This window comes from Peromyscus californicus, unplaced genomic scaffold, assembly GCF_007827085.1.
Source record: "Peromyscus californicus insignis strain IS unplaced genomic scaffold, ASM782708v3 Scaffold_19__1_contigs__length_69161282, whole genome shotgun sequence".
Classification (NCBI taxonomy): Eukaryota; Metazoa; Chordata; class Mammalia; order Rodentia; family Cricetidae; genus Peromyscus; species Peromyscus californicus.
Genome location: NW_026294491.1, coordinates 7,418,119 through 7,433,368, shown reverse-complemented (window position 1 = coordinate 7,433,368; position 15,250 = coordinate 7,418,119). Strand labels below are relative to the sequence as shown.

The following is a 15,250-nucleotide window of genomic DNA, read 5'->3' as shown; positions in this document are numbered from 1 at the left end:
TCACCTTGATGGGCTGGCGAGAGGAGGGCTCGGCAGGTCAAGGCCCTTGCCTCTCGAGCCAGGTAACCTGCGTTCTATCCAAGGGACACAGGGAAAGGTAGAAGGGGAGAACCAGACCCTGCAAAGTTGTCCTCCGACCTCCACAAGCTGCCGTAGCATGGTGGCACCCTGCTACACACACATCGTCTACACACACGACAATCACAACGATCATAACCGTAAGAGAAGCTCACCTTGATGAATAAAGAGGTCATCCTTTCTGATGTATTATAATACCTCGACACGCTGTGAATCATCCTGATGGCATTAATCAAGTTTTGTATTCCATGTGCCATGGAGACCTAAGATTGAGACACAGGAAGTAAATTCTAGCATACTGGTTTGCTATTCTGGTTTGCCATGACCAAATGCTTTAAGTATACAAGTTAATTTTAGAAAGGACACTTTTTGACTCTTTAGATTCCGAGCCATCCCCCCAGGCCCTAGAAACTGTGCCTTCAGGGGCATACTCACCAGGTCATAGTTATAGAGGGGCTGACATACTTTTTCCAGGGTGTATAAATAACGAACATTATCTTTTGATTCATTTGCTGTGTCGGTGATTCTCGCATCCAAATCACGCCAATTCTAAGGAATCAAAATCGTGTAAGAACTCAATTATCAACCCTAACATCTGGGTGGGCTTCAATTTAATCACAAAAGTCAAGCTGATTTCCCTGAGCAAACATACACTGAAAAAAATACTGACGTGTGATGGGTATATTTTTTTTCTTTTTAAAGAAGATTTGCTTGGGCTGGAGAGGTGGCTCAGTGGTTAAGAGCACTGGCTGCTCTTCCAGAGGTCCTGAGTTCAGTTCCCAGCACCCGCATGGCAGCTCACAACTGTCTATAACTGTAGTCCCGTGGGATCCTAAACCCTCTTCTGATGTGCAAATGCACTTGCAGACAACATGCCAATAAACATAAATAAATAAATCTTTAAAAAAAATGATTTACTTTTATTTTTAAATTATGTGTATATGGAGTGGTGCGTGATTGCAGGTACCTGCGGAGCCCAGAAGAGGGTGGCAGGTTCCCTGGAGCTGGAGTTACAGGTGCTTGTGAGCCACCTGATAGGGATGGCAGGAACCAAACTAGGGTCCTTTGGAAGAGCAGGTCAGTGCACTTAACCACTGAGCCACCTCTCCAGCCCCTGACAACCTTTTCTTGTGGAACTTAGGGCTTGATGTCATAAGCATGCTAAATGATTGCCTAAAAATAAAGGTATTCCTTTGTAATTAATGCCCTGTCTCTAGGCTTGGGTTGGACCTGCTTCTACCTAAAATGATATTTTCCAAGATGGGTACTTATGACATTATATAATAGTTCAGGGTCTTCAACAGTGAGCCACATTATTAGAACATGACTCAAAGAAAACATACTCATCAGCAAAATGAACTCAGTTGGAAATCAACATTTTCTTTCAGGCTGTTATACTTTGAATCTGAAATGTGGCCCAAAGGCTCATGTTTCCATGCTCGGCTCTCAGCTTGCAGCATTATTTTGAAGACTGTAGAGAGGCTTTAGGACAGTGGTTCTCACCCTTCCTAATACCGTGACCCTTTAATACAGTTCCTCATGTTGTGCTGACCCCCAACCACAAAACTATTTTCATTGTTACTTCATAACCGTAATTTTGCTGCTGTTATGAATCGTAATGTAGATATCTGTGTTTTTTTCGATGGTCCTAGGCGACCCCTGTGAAAGGGTCACTCAATGCCCAGGGGTCACAACCCACAGGTTGAGAACCACAGCTTTAAGCATTGTGGCCTGGCTGGTGGAGGAAGGTCTCCACAGATGCCATCATATTTTCTCTATCTCCTGGTCTCCACCATATTAAAAGCCTCTGTCACACACTCCTGCTACTGTGAGCTCCACAAGGCCTGCCCTGAGATGATGGACATGAAAACCAGGAGCCAAGATAAAGCCTTCCTCCGTTGGTCATTCTAGAGTTTGCTCACAGTGATGAGAGACAGAAGCTAGTGTCAGAGACATGAGGTCATGACGGCAGTGACCCTGATCATGTGGTTCTGTGACCTGACACACTGGTGTGCAGAAATTACGTGGGAGAGCGTGGAGCTGTGGGCTAGAGAAGCCTTCCACTACGGTAAGCAGAGCTCAGCAGTGGGGCATTCTGGTGGGATTTTGGAAGACCAGAGCACTAGGGTTATCTTTCAGATTCAAGAATGGGAAGTAGGGCTAGGGAGAGGATAGGATTAAAAGACATTTGTTTCCAGAGCCAGGCGGATCTCTGTGAGTTCAAGGCCAGCCTGGACTACCAAGTGAGTTCCAGGAAAGGCGCAAAGCTACACAGAGAAACCCTGTCTCGAAAAACCAAAAAAAAAAAAAAAAAGACATTTGTTTCATACCTACTGTCTAAACATATTACCAAAAAAAAAAGCATTATTGCATTTTCATACAGAGAAATATAAACTTTTAAGAAAACAAAGAATAAGGAAAGAACCCGGAAAGCATCAAGCTAAACTGTAAATCAGAACGACCTCTAGGGGAGAGGCTGGAGAGACGGCTCAGTGGTTAGAGCACTGGTTGCTGTAGTAAAAGACCTGGGTTCAATTCCCAGCACCCACATGACAGCTCACAACTGCTTCTAACTACAGTTCCAAGGAACCCAGTGCCCTCTTCTGACTTCTGCAGACACCAGATACTCACATGGTACACACACATACACATGCAGGCCAAACATGCCTTTGCATAAATTAAAAATAAATCTTTAAAAAGTAATAAAATGATCCCTAGGAAAAAGAAGTGGAAAGGAGGTGTGGGGCAATGCATGCTGAGCAGAACCTTTGCTTTTGTCTTTCTGTGTGGTTGTTGTTATTATTATATTATTATTATTATTATTATTATTATTATTATTATTATCAGAAGGTTCATTTTTTCTTATTTTATGTGTGCAGTGTTTGTCTGCAGGTATGTTTATGCAACCACATGTGTGCTGCTCCCAAGGAGGCTAGAAGAGAACGTCAGACACCCTGGAATTAGGGTTAGAGATGGCGGGTAGGCCCCATGTACAGCCAGGTCCTCTGCAAGAGCCGCGAGTGCTCTTACCTGCTGAGCCATCTCCCCAGTGCTGGTCTTTACCACAGCAAGTCTGCATTGATTTACAATCCCCAAAACACCTTCAAAATAAAACTGATCATGTCTCTGGATGGCACTCCATAGATGAACTGTCAAAGCTGAGAAATAAATCTTTGTTTCATCAGCTAGGAAATTATGGTGGTATACAAGAAAGCCCAATTCAGAGTTTGACACTTCTAAACACATGACTGCTGTGTACAGAGAAACCATCTAATGCCACGGAACACGATGGGATGGTGGTCGCTAAAGACTGGGAAGGGCCCCACAATAGAGCTAGACAGGAGGAATTTGTTCTGGTTTTTCTGTAGCACGGCAAGGATAACTACTGATTAAAACTATCTATGGTATACTTCATAATGTCTAGGAAAAGTATGAAATTACGAACATGTAAAAATGATGCATTTCTGTGGGGCTTGGGCAAGAGCTTAGTGTCTCTGCAAAAGCAAGAAGACCTGAACATGACCCCCCAGAACCCATGTCAAAAAAGCTGGGTGCGGTGGATCAAGTGTCATCCCAGAGCTGGGGAGGCAGAGCCAGGCAAATACCTGGGGTCTGCTGGCCGGCCAGCCAGCCAGCCAGCTTATTTAGTGAGCCAGGTGGGGGCTGGAGAGACGGCTCAGCAGTTAACTGTGCTTGTTGCTCTGAGTCTGGTTGTGTGGCTCCCAACTGCCTATCACTCCAGCTCCTGGGGACCCAATATTCTGGCCTCCACGGGGCATATATATGTGGTGTCTACTCAAAATATGTCTCAGAACTTTTTTAAGAAGCAGTTTGATAAGGGTCATTTTCTGGTAAGCTGTTCTGAAGTATACCAAGTCTTAGGGCGGAAGGCCTCTCACCTTTAACAGCTTGGAGTGTGCGACATTGAGCACATTTATGACGGCCTTACAGCTGGACCCTTTGATCTGCTCGATGATGTAGTTGAACTTGGCTGACATACGTTTCCAGTGCTCCAGCTCAGTGAGTGGACCCGAATCATCAGCTTCTTTTCTCATCTGCTCACTCTCAATAAGGACCTGCAAATGAGTATCACACAACTATCTGTTCTAACACGAATCTTAAAAGGTCTTCTTAATAAAAAAAAAAAAACCCGGAGCCAGGCACTGGGGTGAACACTGAGTGATCAGAGAAACAGAACAAGCCACATCCAACCTCACCTTGCCAATTCCTCAGCTGATCTTGTTTCCTCAGACTGAATGGATCTCAGCTGAACTGCTGCTAAAAGCCTAAAAACTTAAAAAAGGCTCTAGTTCCTGGTCCTCACGCCTTATATACTTTTCTACTTCCTTCCATCACTTCCTGGGATTAAAGGCGTGAGTCACCATGCCTGGCTGGTTCCAGTGTGGCTTTGAACTCACAGAGATCCACATGGATCTCTGCCTCCCAAGTGATAGGATTAAAGGCGTGTGTGCCACCATTTTCTGGTCTCTATGTGTATCTAGTGGCTGTTCTGTCTTCTGACCCCAGATAAGTTTATTAGGGTGCACAATATATTGGGGGACACAATATCACCACATTTCAGCACAGATAAAATATCACCACAATCTGTAGCCCCCCTCTTCTGGCTGCCGTAGGTCCTGTGGGTATATGGTGCACATACATGCAAGCAGGCAAAACATTCATACACATAAAATAAAACAAAATAAAAACCATTAAAATTTCAAACTTCAATATCATTAAACACACTCTACCAAATAAAAAGACATGACACGGGGCAGGGGGAGAGGCAACAAAGAATCAAGATCTGGGAAACATTAGGTAAGGTCCAGCAGTTCAATGAGATAACACCAAGCAATCCAAAAGAAAACTAACTAAACGATTTGAACAGACACATCAACAAAAAAGAAGCCTAAGCAACCAGTAAATATGCTCAACTTCAGTGGTCAGTATTCAGGATAGTGCAAAGTCAGTCAAGATAGTGTTGCACACTTGGTATGAGGGCAATCTGACAATCCCAGCTGTAACCAGTGGCTTGAAGAAATGAGAACTTCCATGTGCTTCTGTGAAGTACATAAATCAATTTAGCCGCTGTGCCCGTCATCTGTGTCACTTAAGACTCAAGGAGGAATCGCCTAGATCAGGTTGGCCTATGGGCATGTCTGTGGGTGACTGTCTTGATTCCTTAACTGATGTGGGAAGACCCACCCAGCCCACTGTGGTGGCACCATTCCCCAGGCAAGGGATCCTGGACTGCATGAGGGTCAAGGGGGAACTGAGCACAAGCAAGCTTGTGAATCCTTCCCGCTCTTAACTATGGATGCGACATGACTAGATGTTTCAGATTCCCCACCTTGACTTCCCTACAAGGGTGGGCAGTTGCCTGGAATTGTGAGCTAAAGTGAACCCTTTCCTCCCTGATTTGTGCGCTTGCGCACGCATGTGTGCATGTGCGTGTGTGTGTGTGTGTGTGTGTGTGTGTGTGTGTGTGTGTGTGTGGTGCTGGGAATTAAACTTAGGGTTTGGTTTGGTTTGGTTTTTTCGAGACAGGGTTTCTCTGTGTAGTTTTGGTGTCTGTCCTGGATCTCACTCTGTAGACCAGGCTGGCCTCGAACTCACAGAGATCTACCTGGCTCTACCTCCCGAGTGCTGGGATTAAAGGTGTGCACCACCACCACCCAGCTAAACTTAGGGTTCTATATCTGTTAGACAAGCACTCTACCATGAGATATGTTCGCAGTCCTGCTTTTTTTGTCAGGGTGTTTTACCACGGTACTGAAAGCAAAACTACAATAATCAGAATTTGGAGGGCATAATAATATCCAATAAGAGACCTGTACTCAAATGCTCGGAGGGATTCCACCAAGAGACTCCTGAGCACAAGGAAGCCTGAGCAAAGACAGCTATTGCATATGCATTACTGTCCTTTGTAACAGCAGAAGTAGAAATTACTTACTGAGGGAATGGAGGAATAAACCTCCTACTTTCCTAAATAATGGAAGTCTGATATCATTTAAATATTGAAAAGTCTATCTAACAAAATATGATTTCTTTTTTAAGTAGCTCCTTGTGCCATCCGAGGTCACTTCCTTTTTTAAAGATTAATTGTATTTTATGTGTATGAGTGTTTGCTTGCATGTATGTATGTGAACCATGTGCATGTAGTGCCCGTGGAAGCCAAAGAAGGGCCTCAGGTCCCCTGAAACTGGAGTTACAGATGATTGTGAGCTGCTACGTGGGGGCTAAGAACTAAACTCACGTCCTCTGCAAGAGCAACAAGTGTCCCTAACTGCTGAGTCATTTTTTTCCAGTCCCAAAATATGATTTCTTTGTAGAGGATTACCAGACATCAGCTAAGAGAATGAATTACATGTACGCGAGCCAACAGGAAATGGACGAAAGGAAATGTTAAATGATGGTGTGGGGCTTGAAAAATGATACCCATGGCATGGCAATCGGCTGAATGCTGATGCTCCCTCCACCAAACTCATATGCTGAGACCTAATCCAGTGTGGTAGTAGTTGGAGGTAAGGACTTTGGAAGGTTACTAAATCATGAGGGGTCTGCCCTTATTATAAAGATCTGCATCTCTATTAGTTTGTGGGTGTGCGTGCCCTTGTACACACATATTTGAATTGAGGCTAGAAGTCAACCTCAGATGTCATTCCAGTAGCACCATATCCTTGGTTTGGAGACTCAGTCTCTCACTGGGTCCCAGGACTTACCAATTAGGCTAGACCATCTGGCCAGGAAGTATCAGGGACCCACCCAACTCTGTTCTCCCAGGTGCAAGTTAACACATCTGGCTTTTTTTGTTGTTGTTGTTGTTGTTGTTTGTCTTTGGAGACAGGGTTTCTCTGTGTAGCCCTGGCTGCCCTAGAACTCACTCTGTAGACCAGGCTTGGCCTCAGACTCACAGATCTGCCTGCCTCTGCCTCCCGAGTGCTGGGATTAAGGGCCTGTGCCACCATGGCCTGACCACACCAGCTTTTTATGTGAGTGCTGGAGATTGAACTCAAGTCCTCACATTTACATGGGAAGCGCTTTAACAAATAAGCTACCTCCACTGACCCAACAATTTTGACATATACTGTTCTTTAACTGCGGTGGACTTGGCATTGAAATGCTGATATGAAAAAGCCTAGGCTGAACCTATTTGACAGCAGTAACACTTCCATTGATCACCCAGGATCTACTTACGTAGGGTTTGTCTCCATGGCTCTTCACTGGGTCATTCCCACCCCCTCTGTCTTTCATGAGGAGTATTAACAAAGCATAAGTTATCAGGGACAAAATGTCCGACCTAGGACCCACAAGCCTACAACTTGAGGGGCAGTGGAGTGGCCTCACCTGCTCGATCTGCTTGTACCACATCATCAGCACCTCCTCCAGCTGATGTACCATCTCCGAATTGCTCGCTGCAGCTGTGACTTCTTCAAAGGTATGCAGTTTGGAAAAATCGATAGTGTCTACCTTCTTTAACATCACCGTCCCCTCAATGCTTATTCTAGCACCTTAAAGAAAAAAAAATGATACATTATAAAGAAGGGCCCATACATTAAATATCAAGATGTGCTTTCGAGCGGCAATATTTACAGAAAAGTATAAGATCTAGTGCTTTATAAAGACAGAATTCCATGAGTAGGAATGTAGCTTAGTTGGTAGAGTGCTCACCTAGCATGTACAAAACCCTCAGTTTGATCCCCAGCACCACATAAACCAGACACAGAGGTTTCCCCCTAGTATTTGTGAAGGTGGAGCCATGAAGATCAGGAGTTTAAGGCCATCCTGGGCTACAAAGGGACTTCAAAAAAAAGGCTACATGAGACCCTGTCTCAAAAAGAAAAGAAAAAAAAAAGGTTGTCAGTTGACTTATGAATCAAATTGTATATTTTTGCAATATTAAGTGATAAAATAACACTTTAAAGAAATTACCACAAAGCACAGTTTAAAAGCATTTATTTTATGTGTACATGTATGTGTGTGCCTGAGTATAGGTACATGTACCACATGTGTGCAATACCCATGGAGGCCAGAAGGGGGCATTGGATCCTCAGGAACTGGATCCAGAACTGGAGTTATAGGAGGTTGTGAGCTGCTGTGAGGGTGTTGGAAACCAAGCCTGGGTCTTCTACAAGAGCAGCAAATGCTCTTAGCTACTGAGCCATCTCTCCAGCACAAGCACGTATTTTTTAGAGGCGAATCTTTGACTAAGAACAGGAAGAGATTCCCCTAACCCTTTTACCTGCAGAGCCCCAGGTAAGGAGGGGTTCTCATGTCTTCCCACCTTACCTCCAGGTCTCCTTCTACAAACTCTGTTTTCAGTAACGTACCTTGCAGCTAGCGGTCTCATTTTGAGTTGTTCACCAAACATTAAATCTTACACTTACCATCTAAAAATGAAAGATATCTGTTGATGGTTTCTGTGAAAATATGTCTCTCAGATTCACCCTGCTTGGACTGGTTTAAAGCGCCCCAGTTGTTCGTTGCAAGAATAGCTGGCAGAAATATGTATTGCAACATATTCTTGATCCCTTTTAAGAGTCCTCTTGATGCATCCAAGACGGTAAATAGCGCATCCTGAAAGGATGGTATTCAACTGTTATATGTTAAGTCCATTAAGGAACTGGGGGAAAAAAATCATAAGCCATTTTTCAACTGCAGTGAACAGTTGGTATATTTTGTAAACTGCTGGGAACATGTTAAGTGCTTATGAACATTAGAAGTCTAAAACCAACAATCTTACATCTGGCCCTATTCTGCCCATTCCCACCAGGTCTCCCATTGACATGTTTTCCTCTGTCCTTTAATCTCTGCCAAGGGGAGGAGCTGTGCTCTGCAGCCTAGCTGAGGCCTGGGAAAGGCAACCCAGTCTGTCACATAAAGACGCCCTCGAGCAGAAGGTGCCCTGTTCATGGAAACTGTCTTGTGAAGCATGATGGGTAATCTTTGTCGAAGGTGCCCACGGGTTAGGGAAGCATGCCTCTGGGTATGTATGTGATGTGTTTCTAGAGAGGGTTGCCTCATGAAGACTCCGAGCTAATCCACAGACAAATCCCTTGTAAGAAGACAGTTATATGGAGAAGTGGCACAGAGTAGAAGATTCAGGAAATGGGCCACTGAGGACATATCTTCGGGCTGTATCCTATCCTGCCCCCTTCCTAGATGCCCATTTTCTCTTCTTCCTGATTGCCATGACTTTGAAAATCACTGGTCCACTACACGCCTCTGCTGTGATTACATTTACATAGTGATGATATGAACCAATACTTATCTAAACAGTATGGAACGTAATCATGTCAGAAGAAGGGAGGGTTGAAGGAAAAAGGGAAGGGCCGGAGAGTTCTTAGATTTCAATTTGCCAGGCATGGTATGGTGGCACACGCCTTTAATCCCAGCATTCAGGAGGCAGAGGCAGGTGGGCTGCTGTGAGTTTGAGGCTAGCCCGATCTACATAGTGACAGAGTTACACAGTGAGACCCTGGTTTCTGTCTTATTTTTTTTAAAAAACAACTAAATTCTCATCTATAGAGGAAAGTCCACATATAATGCCTAAAATGGTTAAAAAGAGACCTGTAGAGCTAGCTAAATTTAGCGATGTGGAGGTAAATTAGAGAATATTCCAAAAGAGATTTTTAAAATTTGTATAATGTTTTTAAATACATGCATATGTACGTTAGGTTTGTGCACATGGGTGCATCGACTGTAATGGCCAGAAAAGAAGGTGTCGGGTCCCCGGCATCTGGAGTTACAGGTAGTTCTGAGCCACCCAATGTGGGTGCTGAGAATTGAACTCGGGTCCTTTCTAAGAGCAGTATCTTCTGAGCCAAATCTCCACCCTCATCTAACAGGCTTAAGGGCTCCTTCTGGGGAGTGGGAGTGGGGTACAGGTCAGCCCTGCATCACAAGGCTCAAAGAACTTATTCTTCTTTAAGCTACATGCACACATAACTGCAACTTAAGAAAAAGAAAGTATAAGTAGGCTATGGCTGCAGACAACTGCAGTCCCAGGTACTCAAGAGGCTGAGGCAGGTTCTCTCGAGCCCGGGTGTTCAAGGCCAGCCTGGGTAACATAGTGAGACCCTCTCTCCAAAAACAAAGGAGGCTGGAGATGTAACTGAATAGGAGAGCACTTGGCCAGCGGATGCAAAGTCCTGGATTTGATCCTCAGAAGGAAAAGAAAGGAAGAGAAGGGATGGGAGGAGAGGGCAGTGGGAAGAGAGAAGGTGGGAAGAGGAAAGGCAGGGAAGAGGGAGGAGAGGAGGGGAGCGGAGGGGTGAGAAGATAGGAAGGAGGGAGCAGGGAGGGGGAAGGGAAAAGGAGGAGGGAAGGGAATGGAAGGACAGACTGAACTGCAGATAAACTGAAGAGAGTGTGACTGAAATTGATGACAGACGGAACATTCGGCCACACACGAAGACAGCCTGGTAAGACGATCAGAGTTCAGAAAGAAAGAGAAAAGCAGAGGAGATAAGGCAGGTTCCTCACGAAGGAAACCAACTGGCAGCGGGTGTCTCACCCACAAGAGACACAGGGAAGCACCTACAAGGGCCCAGGGGAGATCGCTGCCCACCGCAACAACCTCTCCCCGGGCCGTCTATCCGTCACAACCAGGAAAGAAGCCAAAGCATGTTGGATTTGTTACATGGCCCACTCCAGAAGGCAGTAAGACCCCCTAAGAACAAGAAAGAGAATGGATGGAAGCCTTTTGAGAATCTACAGTAAATCAGGCAGCAGAGCAACAGTTTGTCTTTCAGGGGTCTCACAACACTCCGGCAAAGTGGGTGTCCTTAGTCCCCATTCAGGCACGCCCATGTCTCACAAAGGAGGAGCTACTTGACAAAGGAACAGCTTGGAGGCAAATTCTGGTCTGTGTGACCCTACTTGCCCGTTTCCATCCTGCAGCCCAGCCCCTGACTAGGATAGCAATGTCAAGACTGTAAGTCAGTTCCCTCTTCTCCTAAAATGACTAAAAATGTAAAATACTAAGCAAAGAGTCGGCGTAGTAACTAGTACTGTAGGAGCAGAATCGAATGTGTCCCTAAAGAATGGGCATAAGGTAATTCTGGGCATACCATACAGAAGACATTGAGTTTCCATAAACTTTAGGGCTGGAGACTTTTTTATCAAGTCGACATAAGCCAGAGTCATCTGGGAAGAGGGAAGCTCAGCTGAGAAGCTACCTCAGGTAGATTGGCCCGTGGGCACGTCTGAGAGTCGTTTTCCTGGTTAATTGATGTGGGAGGGCCCGAGCCACTGTGCCACCCTGGGCAGATGGTCCTGCCTTGTGTACGAAAGCAGGCTGAGCAAGCCAGCGGGGAGCAAGCCAATAAGCAGCTCTCCTCCATGGCCTCTGTTTCAGGTCCTGCTTCAACTCTTCTCGGGTGCTATGCTGCGAGACGGAAGTGGAAGGGAAATAAACCCTTTCTTCTCCAAGCTGTTTTCCGGCCAGCATTTTATGCAAATTAAAACGGTGAGGCATGCCTGCAATCCCAGCCCTTGAGAAGTGGAGGTGGGAGGGTTAGGGGTTCAAGGACATTGGAGATAGATAGATAGATAGATAGATAGATAGATAGATAGATAGATAGATATAGATAGATATAGATAGATATATATATCAAAGCCAGCCTGGGCTGTATGAGACCCTCTCTCAAACACATAAACTTTTAAATCTTTCCAAAACGTAAACTTTTTAAAGGCTGTATCTATAGGATGACAATAACTCCACTCTAGTATAGCCAATACCTTAGTTTCTTTGAGTATACAAATACATCATTATCTTGGAACTCAGTTCCGTCTTACATATAGAAAAGGAGATAAAGGGACCAGGGAAACACGACAAGCGACCGGTGTTTTAAACCATACCTCACAAATGGTTTTAGCATTAATGGCCACCTCATTACGACAGCGAACAAAGAAGACGCACAGTCCTTTCAGCTTGTCTGGAGCTGCGTTGTCTACATACAGTCTCATCATTTTTGCCCCTTTGGGTACTCCGGTGATAGTCCGACCACATTCTGAAAACAAATGCTAAGAACTGAGCACACGGTCACAGAACTGACCCAGCCTGGCAAGTGACTGCTCAATGGCCATGCAAGCAGTCTATCCTACATTGGTAAGCCATAGGCCAATGCAAGGACCTGTCTCAAAACAGGCAGATGGCATTCCCAAGGATGCCCCCAGAGGCTGTCCTCTGGCCCCTATACCCCATACACACACGCATGCAGGTGCACCTGAATACACAGCAATACCCACTGACATACACACAGCGTTGTTTTGTGTTTTTTTTTTTTTAAAGTGGTCTGAGAGTAAAAGGACAACCCGAGTCATTGAAACAAAGGTATAGTAACCCGGTTGCATGTTAATTATCTTTGGAGTAATATAGGAAAGCCAGATGTTGCAACTAACAGCTGCAACATCCACAGACATTGAGTCAGAACCACGAGGGGCAGACACTGGGCTCCAAAGAGGCATCATGACTACTTCTAGCCATCTGAAAACATATGGACAAAATGGTCCACCTGTTCCAGGGAACTGCAATTAAATTCTAATGGAAAAGCGTATTTCCCAGTAGAGGCTAGAATGTCTTCGACATCTCTTCCTAAAGCATGACAGCAATGTCTCAAATGGTTGGTTCTGAAAATGAAACTTCTTTTATTACACTTATTTTGTGTCTACCCGCATCTGTGTCGAAGCACGCGCATGTGGGGGTCAGAGGACAGCCTGTAGGGGCTGGTTCTCTCCTACCACCACGTGAGTCCTACAGACTGACCTCCAGTCACCAGGCTTAGTGGCTGGTGCCTTTACCTGATGAGCCATCCTGATGACCCTGGAGTGTTCTTACGATAACGTTTTTAAAGATTTATTTTACTTCACGTATGCAAGTGCCTTTGCCAGCATACATGCCTAAGGGCCGCCTGCAATGCCAGTGGAAGCCAGCAGAGGGAGTCAGGTGCCCTGGAACTGGAGTTACAGATGGTTGTGAGCCACCACATGGTGCCTGGAAATGAACCCGGGTCCCCTTGCAAGAGCAGCAAGTGCTTTTAATAGCTGAGACACATCTCCAAGCTATTCTTTTACACATGGGTTTCTGGTCAAGTTTTCGCTGTAAGAGCGGAAACCTTCTACGAGTAAGAGGAAAAACAGGCTGCACTTCAACATTAATCAGCTCCCTTTGAGCCCAGGGCCCTCAGAAAACATCCTTACCAAGCCCTGGTGCGTCTCCTTCCTGATATAAGAATTTCAGCGTCTTACAACCGCCTTTCTCAAAAAAATTGCTGAATGGGTCGAGCTGTTAAAGAGAAAAATGAGAATCAATAAAATGATACAGGCTTTCCGGTGCGATGAAATAATTCCTGTACTCATGCTTCACCCACCTTAGTTAATCACTGTCCCTTTTCAGAGAGAGAAAATAAGAAAGACCTTCCCGAAGGGCCTGGTGGCATAGGTCTGTGATCCCAGCTACTCAGAAACCTGAGGCAGGAGGATCACAGGTTCAAGGTCTGACTGGGATACTAAGTGAATCCATGGCCAGCCCGGGCACCTTAGAGAGATCCTCTCTCAAATATAAAATCTAAAGAAAGCTGGTGGGGGCAGGGTTGGAAACAGATCAAAAAGCAGGAACGTGCAAGAAAGGGGTAAACAGCTAAACTGACTTAACTCCAATACAGACAACAGGGAAGACAGGTGAAATTCATTTCTTGGTGTCCCAGTTGGCTTTCTGTTGCTGTGAGAAATACCATGACCAAGCTGGGCAGTGGTGGCGCACGCCTTTAATCCCAGTACTCGAGAAACAGAGGCAGGCAGATCTCTGTGAGTTCGAGGCCAGCCTGGTCTACAGAGCGAGTTCCAGGATAACCAGGGCTACACAGTGAAACCTTGTCTGAAGAAAGAAAGGAAGGAAGGAAGGAAGGCAGAAAGACAGACAGACAGAAAGAATTACCATGACTGAAAGCAATTTGGGGATAAAAGTGTTATTTCACTTTACCGGTTACAGCCCATCATTGAGGGAAGCAAGGCGGGAGCATGGAGGAAGGAACTGAGGCAGAGACCATAAGTAACTCTGCTTGCTGGCTTGCCTACTCTGTTTTGCTCAGCTACCTCTCTTGTTCAGTCTGCGCCCACCTGCCCAGGGATGGCACTGCCCACAGTGGGCTGGGCCCTCCGACACTAGTTAGCCATCAAGAAAATTCCTATCCCCAGTGTGCTCACAGGCCAATCTGATGGAGGCTATTCCTCAACTGAGATTTCCCTTCCCAGGTGTGTCTAGGTTTGTGTCCAGTTGATTGGTTGGTTGGCTGGGAGGCTGGTTTGGGGAGTGCATGCACGTGCACATGGGAGGGTATGTGTGTGAGCATGTGTGTGTGTGCATGCATGCGTGCATGCAGGTAGACCAAAGGTAAACCTGGGGTATCATTCCTGGGGTCCACCTCGTTTTTGTTTTTGTTTTTTCTTGGGACAGGCTGACTTGGATCTCACTACATAAGGCTCCAGTGGCTGCCCAGCTAACCACAGGGATCTGCCTGTTCCCACTTCACTATGCCTGGCTTTTTACATGAGTTCTGAAGAGTAAACTCAGGCATTTTTATTAGCACAGCAAGTGCTCTACGGTACCAACTGAACTGTCTCCCCAGCCACCACCAGCCCTCTTTTTAAAGAGGTAACACCTCACAGTTGGGCATGGCGGCACACACCTATCATCATCTATAATCATCCTCAGGAGGCTGAGGATAGGAATCAAGTTTGAAGTTGGACTAGGCTATGGATGGAGTTCTCGGCCAGTCTGGAATATGTAGGAAAAAGCTGTCAGGTGAGAGACATGAGAAAGGAAGAGAGAAAGGAAAGAAGGAGGACAAGGATGGACATCTCTCCATACTGCCCAGACTGGCTGCTAACTCCAGGGCTTAAATGATCCCCCGAGATGGACTGATCCTACATTAAATGATCTACACATATCACTTTTCATAGCACTTACTTGACCCAGCCTTAAAGAATGTCATAAGAGAGGTAAGCCCAAGTCTCCCCCCTTGTCTATTCCTGAGGATGGTATTTTTCTCTCTCCTGGACTTCAGATTCCTCTCCTTCCTCAATTACTGAGACTATGGGTCTGAAAGTTCCAAATAAGTTCATAAATTTTAACTCCTATTTCTAGTTTATCTCTATCTCAATAGGTTTC

General features: G+C 45.4%; 1 protein-coding gene across 1 annotated transcript in view; it reads right to left on the bottom strand.

Annotated features, from left to right (window-relative positions):
• Dnah8 (dynein axonemal heavy chain 8) overlaps positions 1-12,066 on the bottom strand; it is a 227,096-nt gene extending 215,030 nt beyond the window's left edge. The window contains exons 1-6 of the mRNA XM_052744492.1: positions 11,941-12,066; positions 8,466-8,655; positions 7,426-7,589; positions 3,978-4,154; positions 514-627; positions 234-341 (exon numbers count right to left, since the gene is read on the bottom strand). Coding sequence (XP_052600452.1) covers positions 234-341; positions 514-627; positions 3,978-4,154; positions 7,426-7,589; positions 8,466-8,655; positions 11,941-12,051 — 864 coding nt within the window. The 5' untranslated portion in view covers positions 12,052-12,066. The remainder of the gene's footprint in view (positions 1-233; positions 342-513; positions 628-3,977; positions 4,155-7,425; positions 7,590-8,465; positions 8,656-11,940) is intronic.
• Between the last annotated feature and the right edge of the window lie 3,184 nt (positions 12,067-15,250).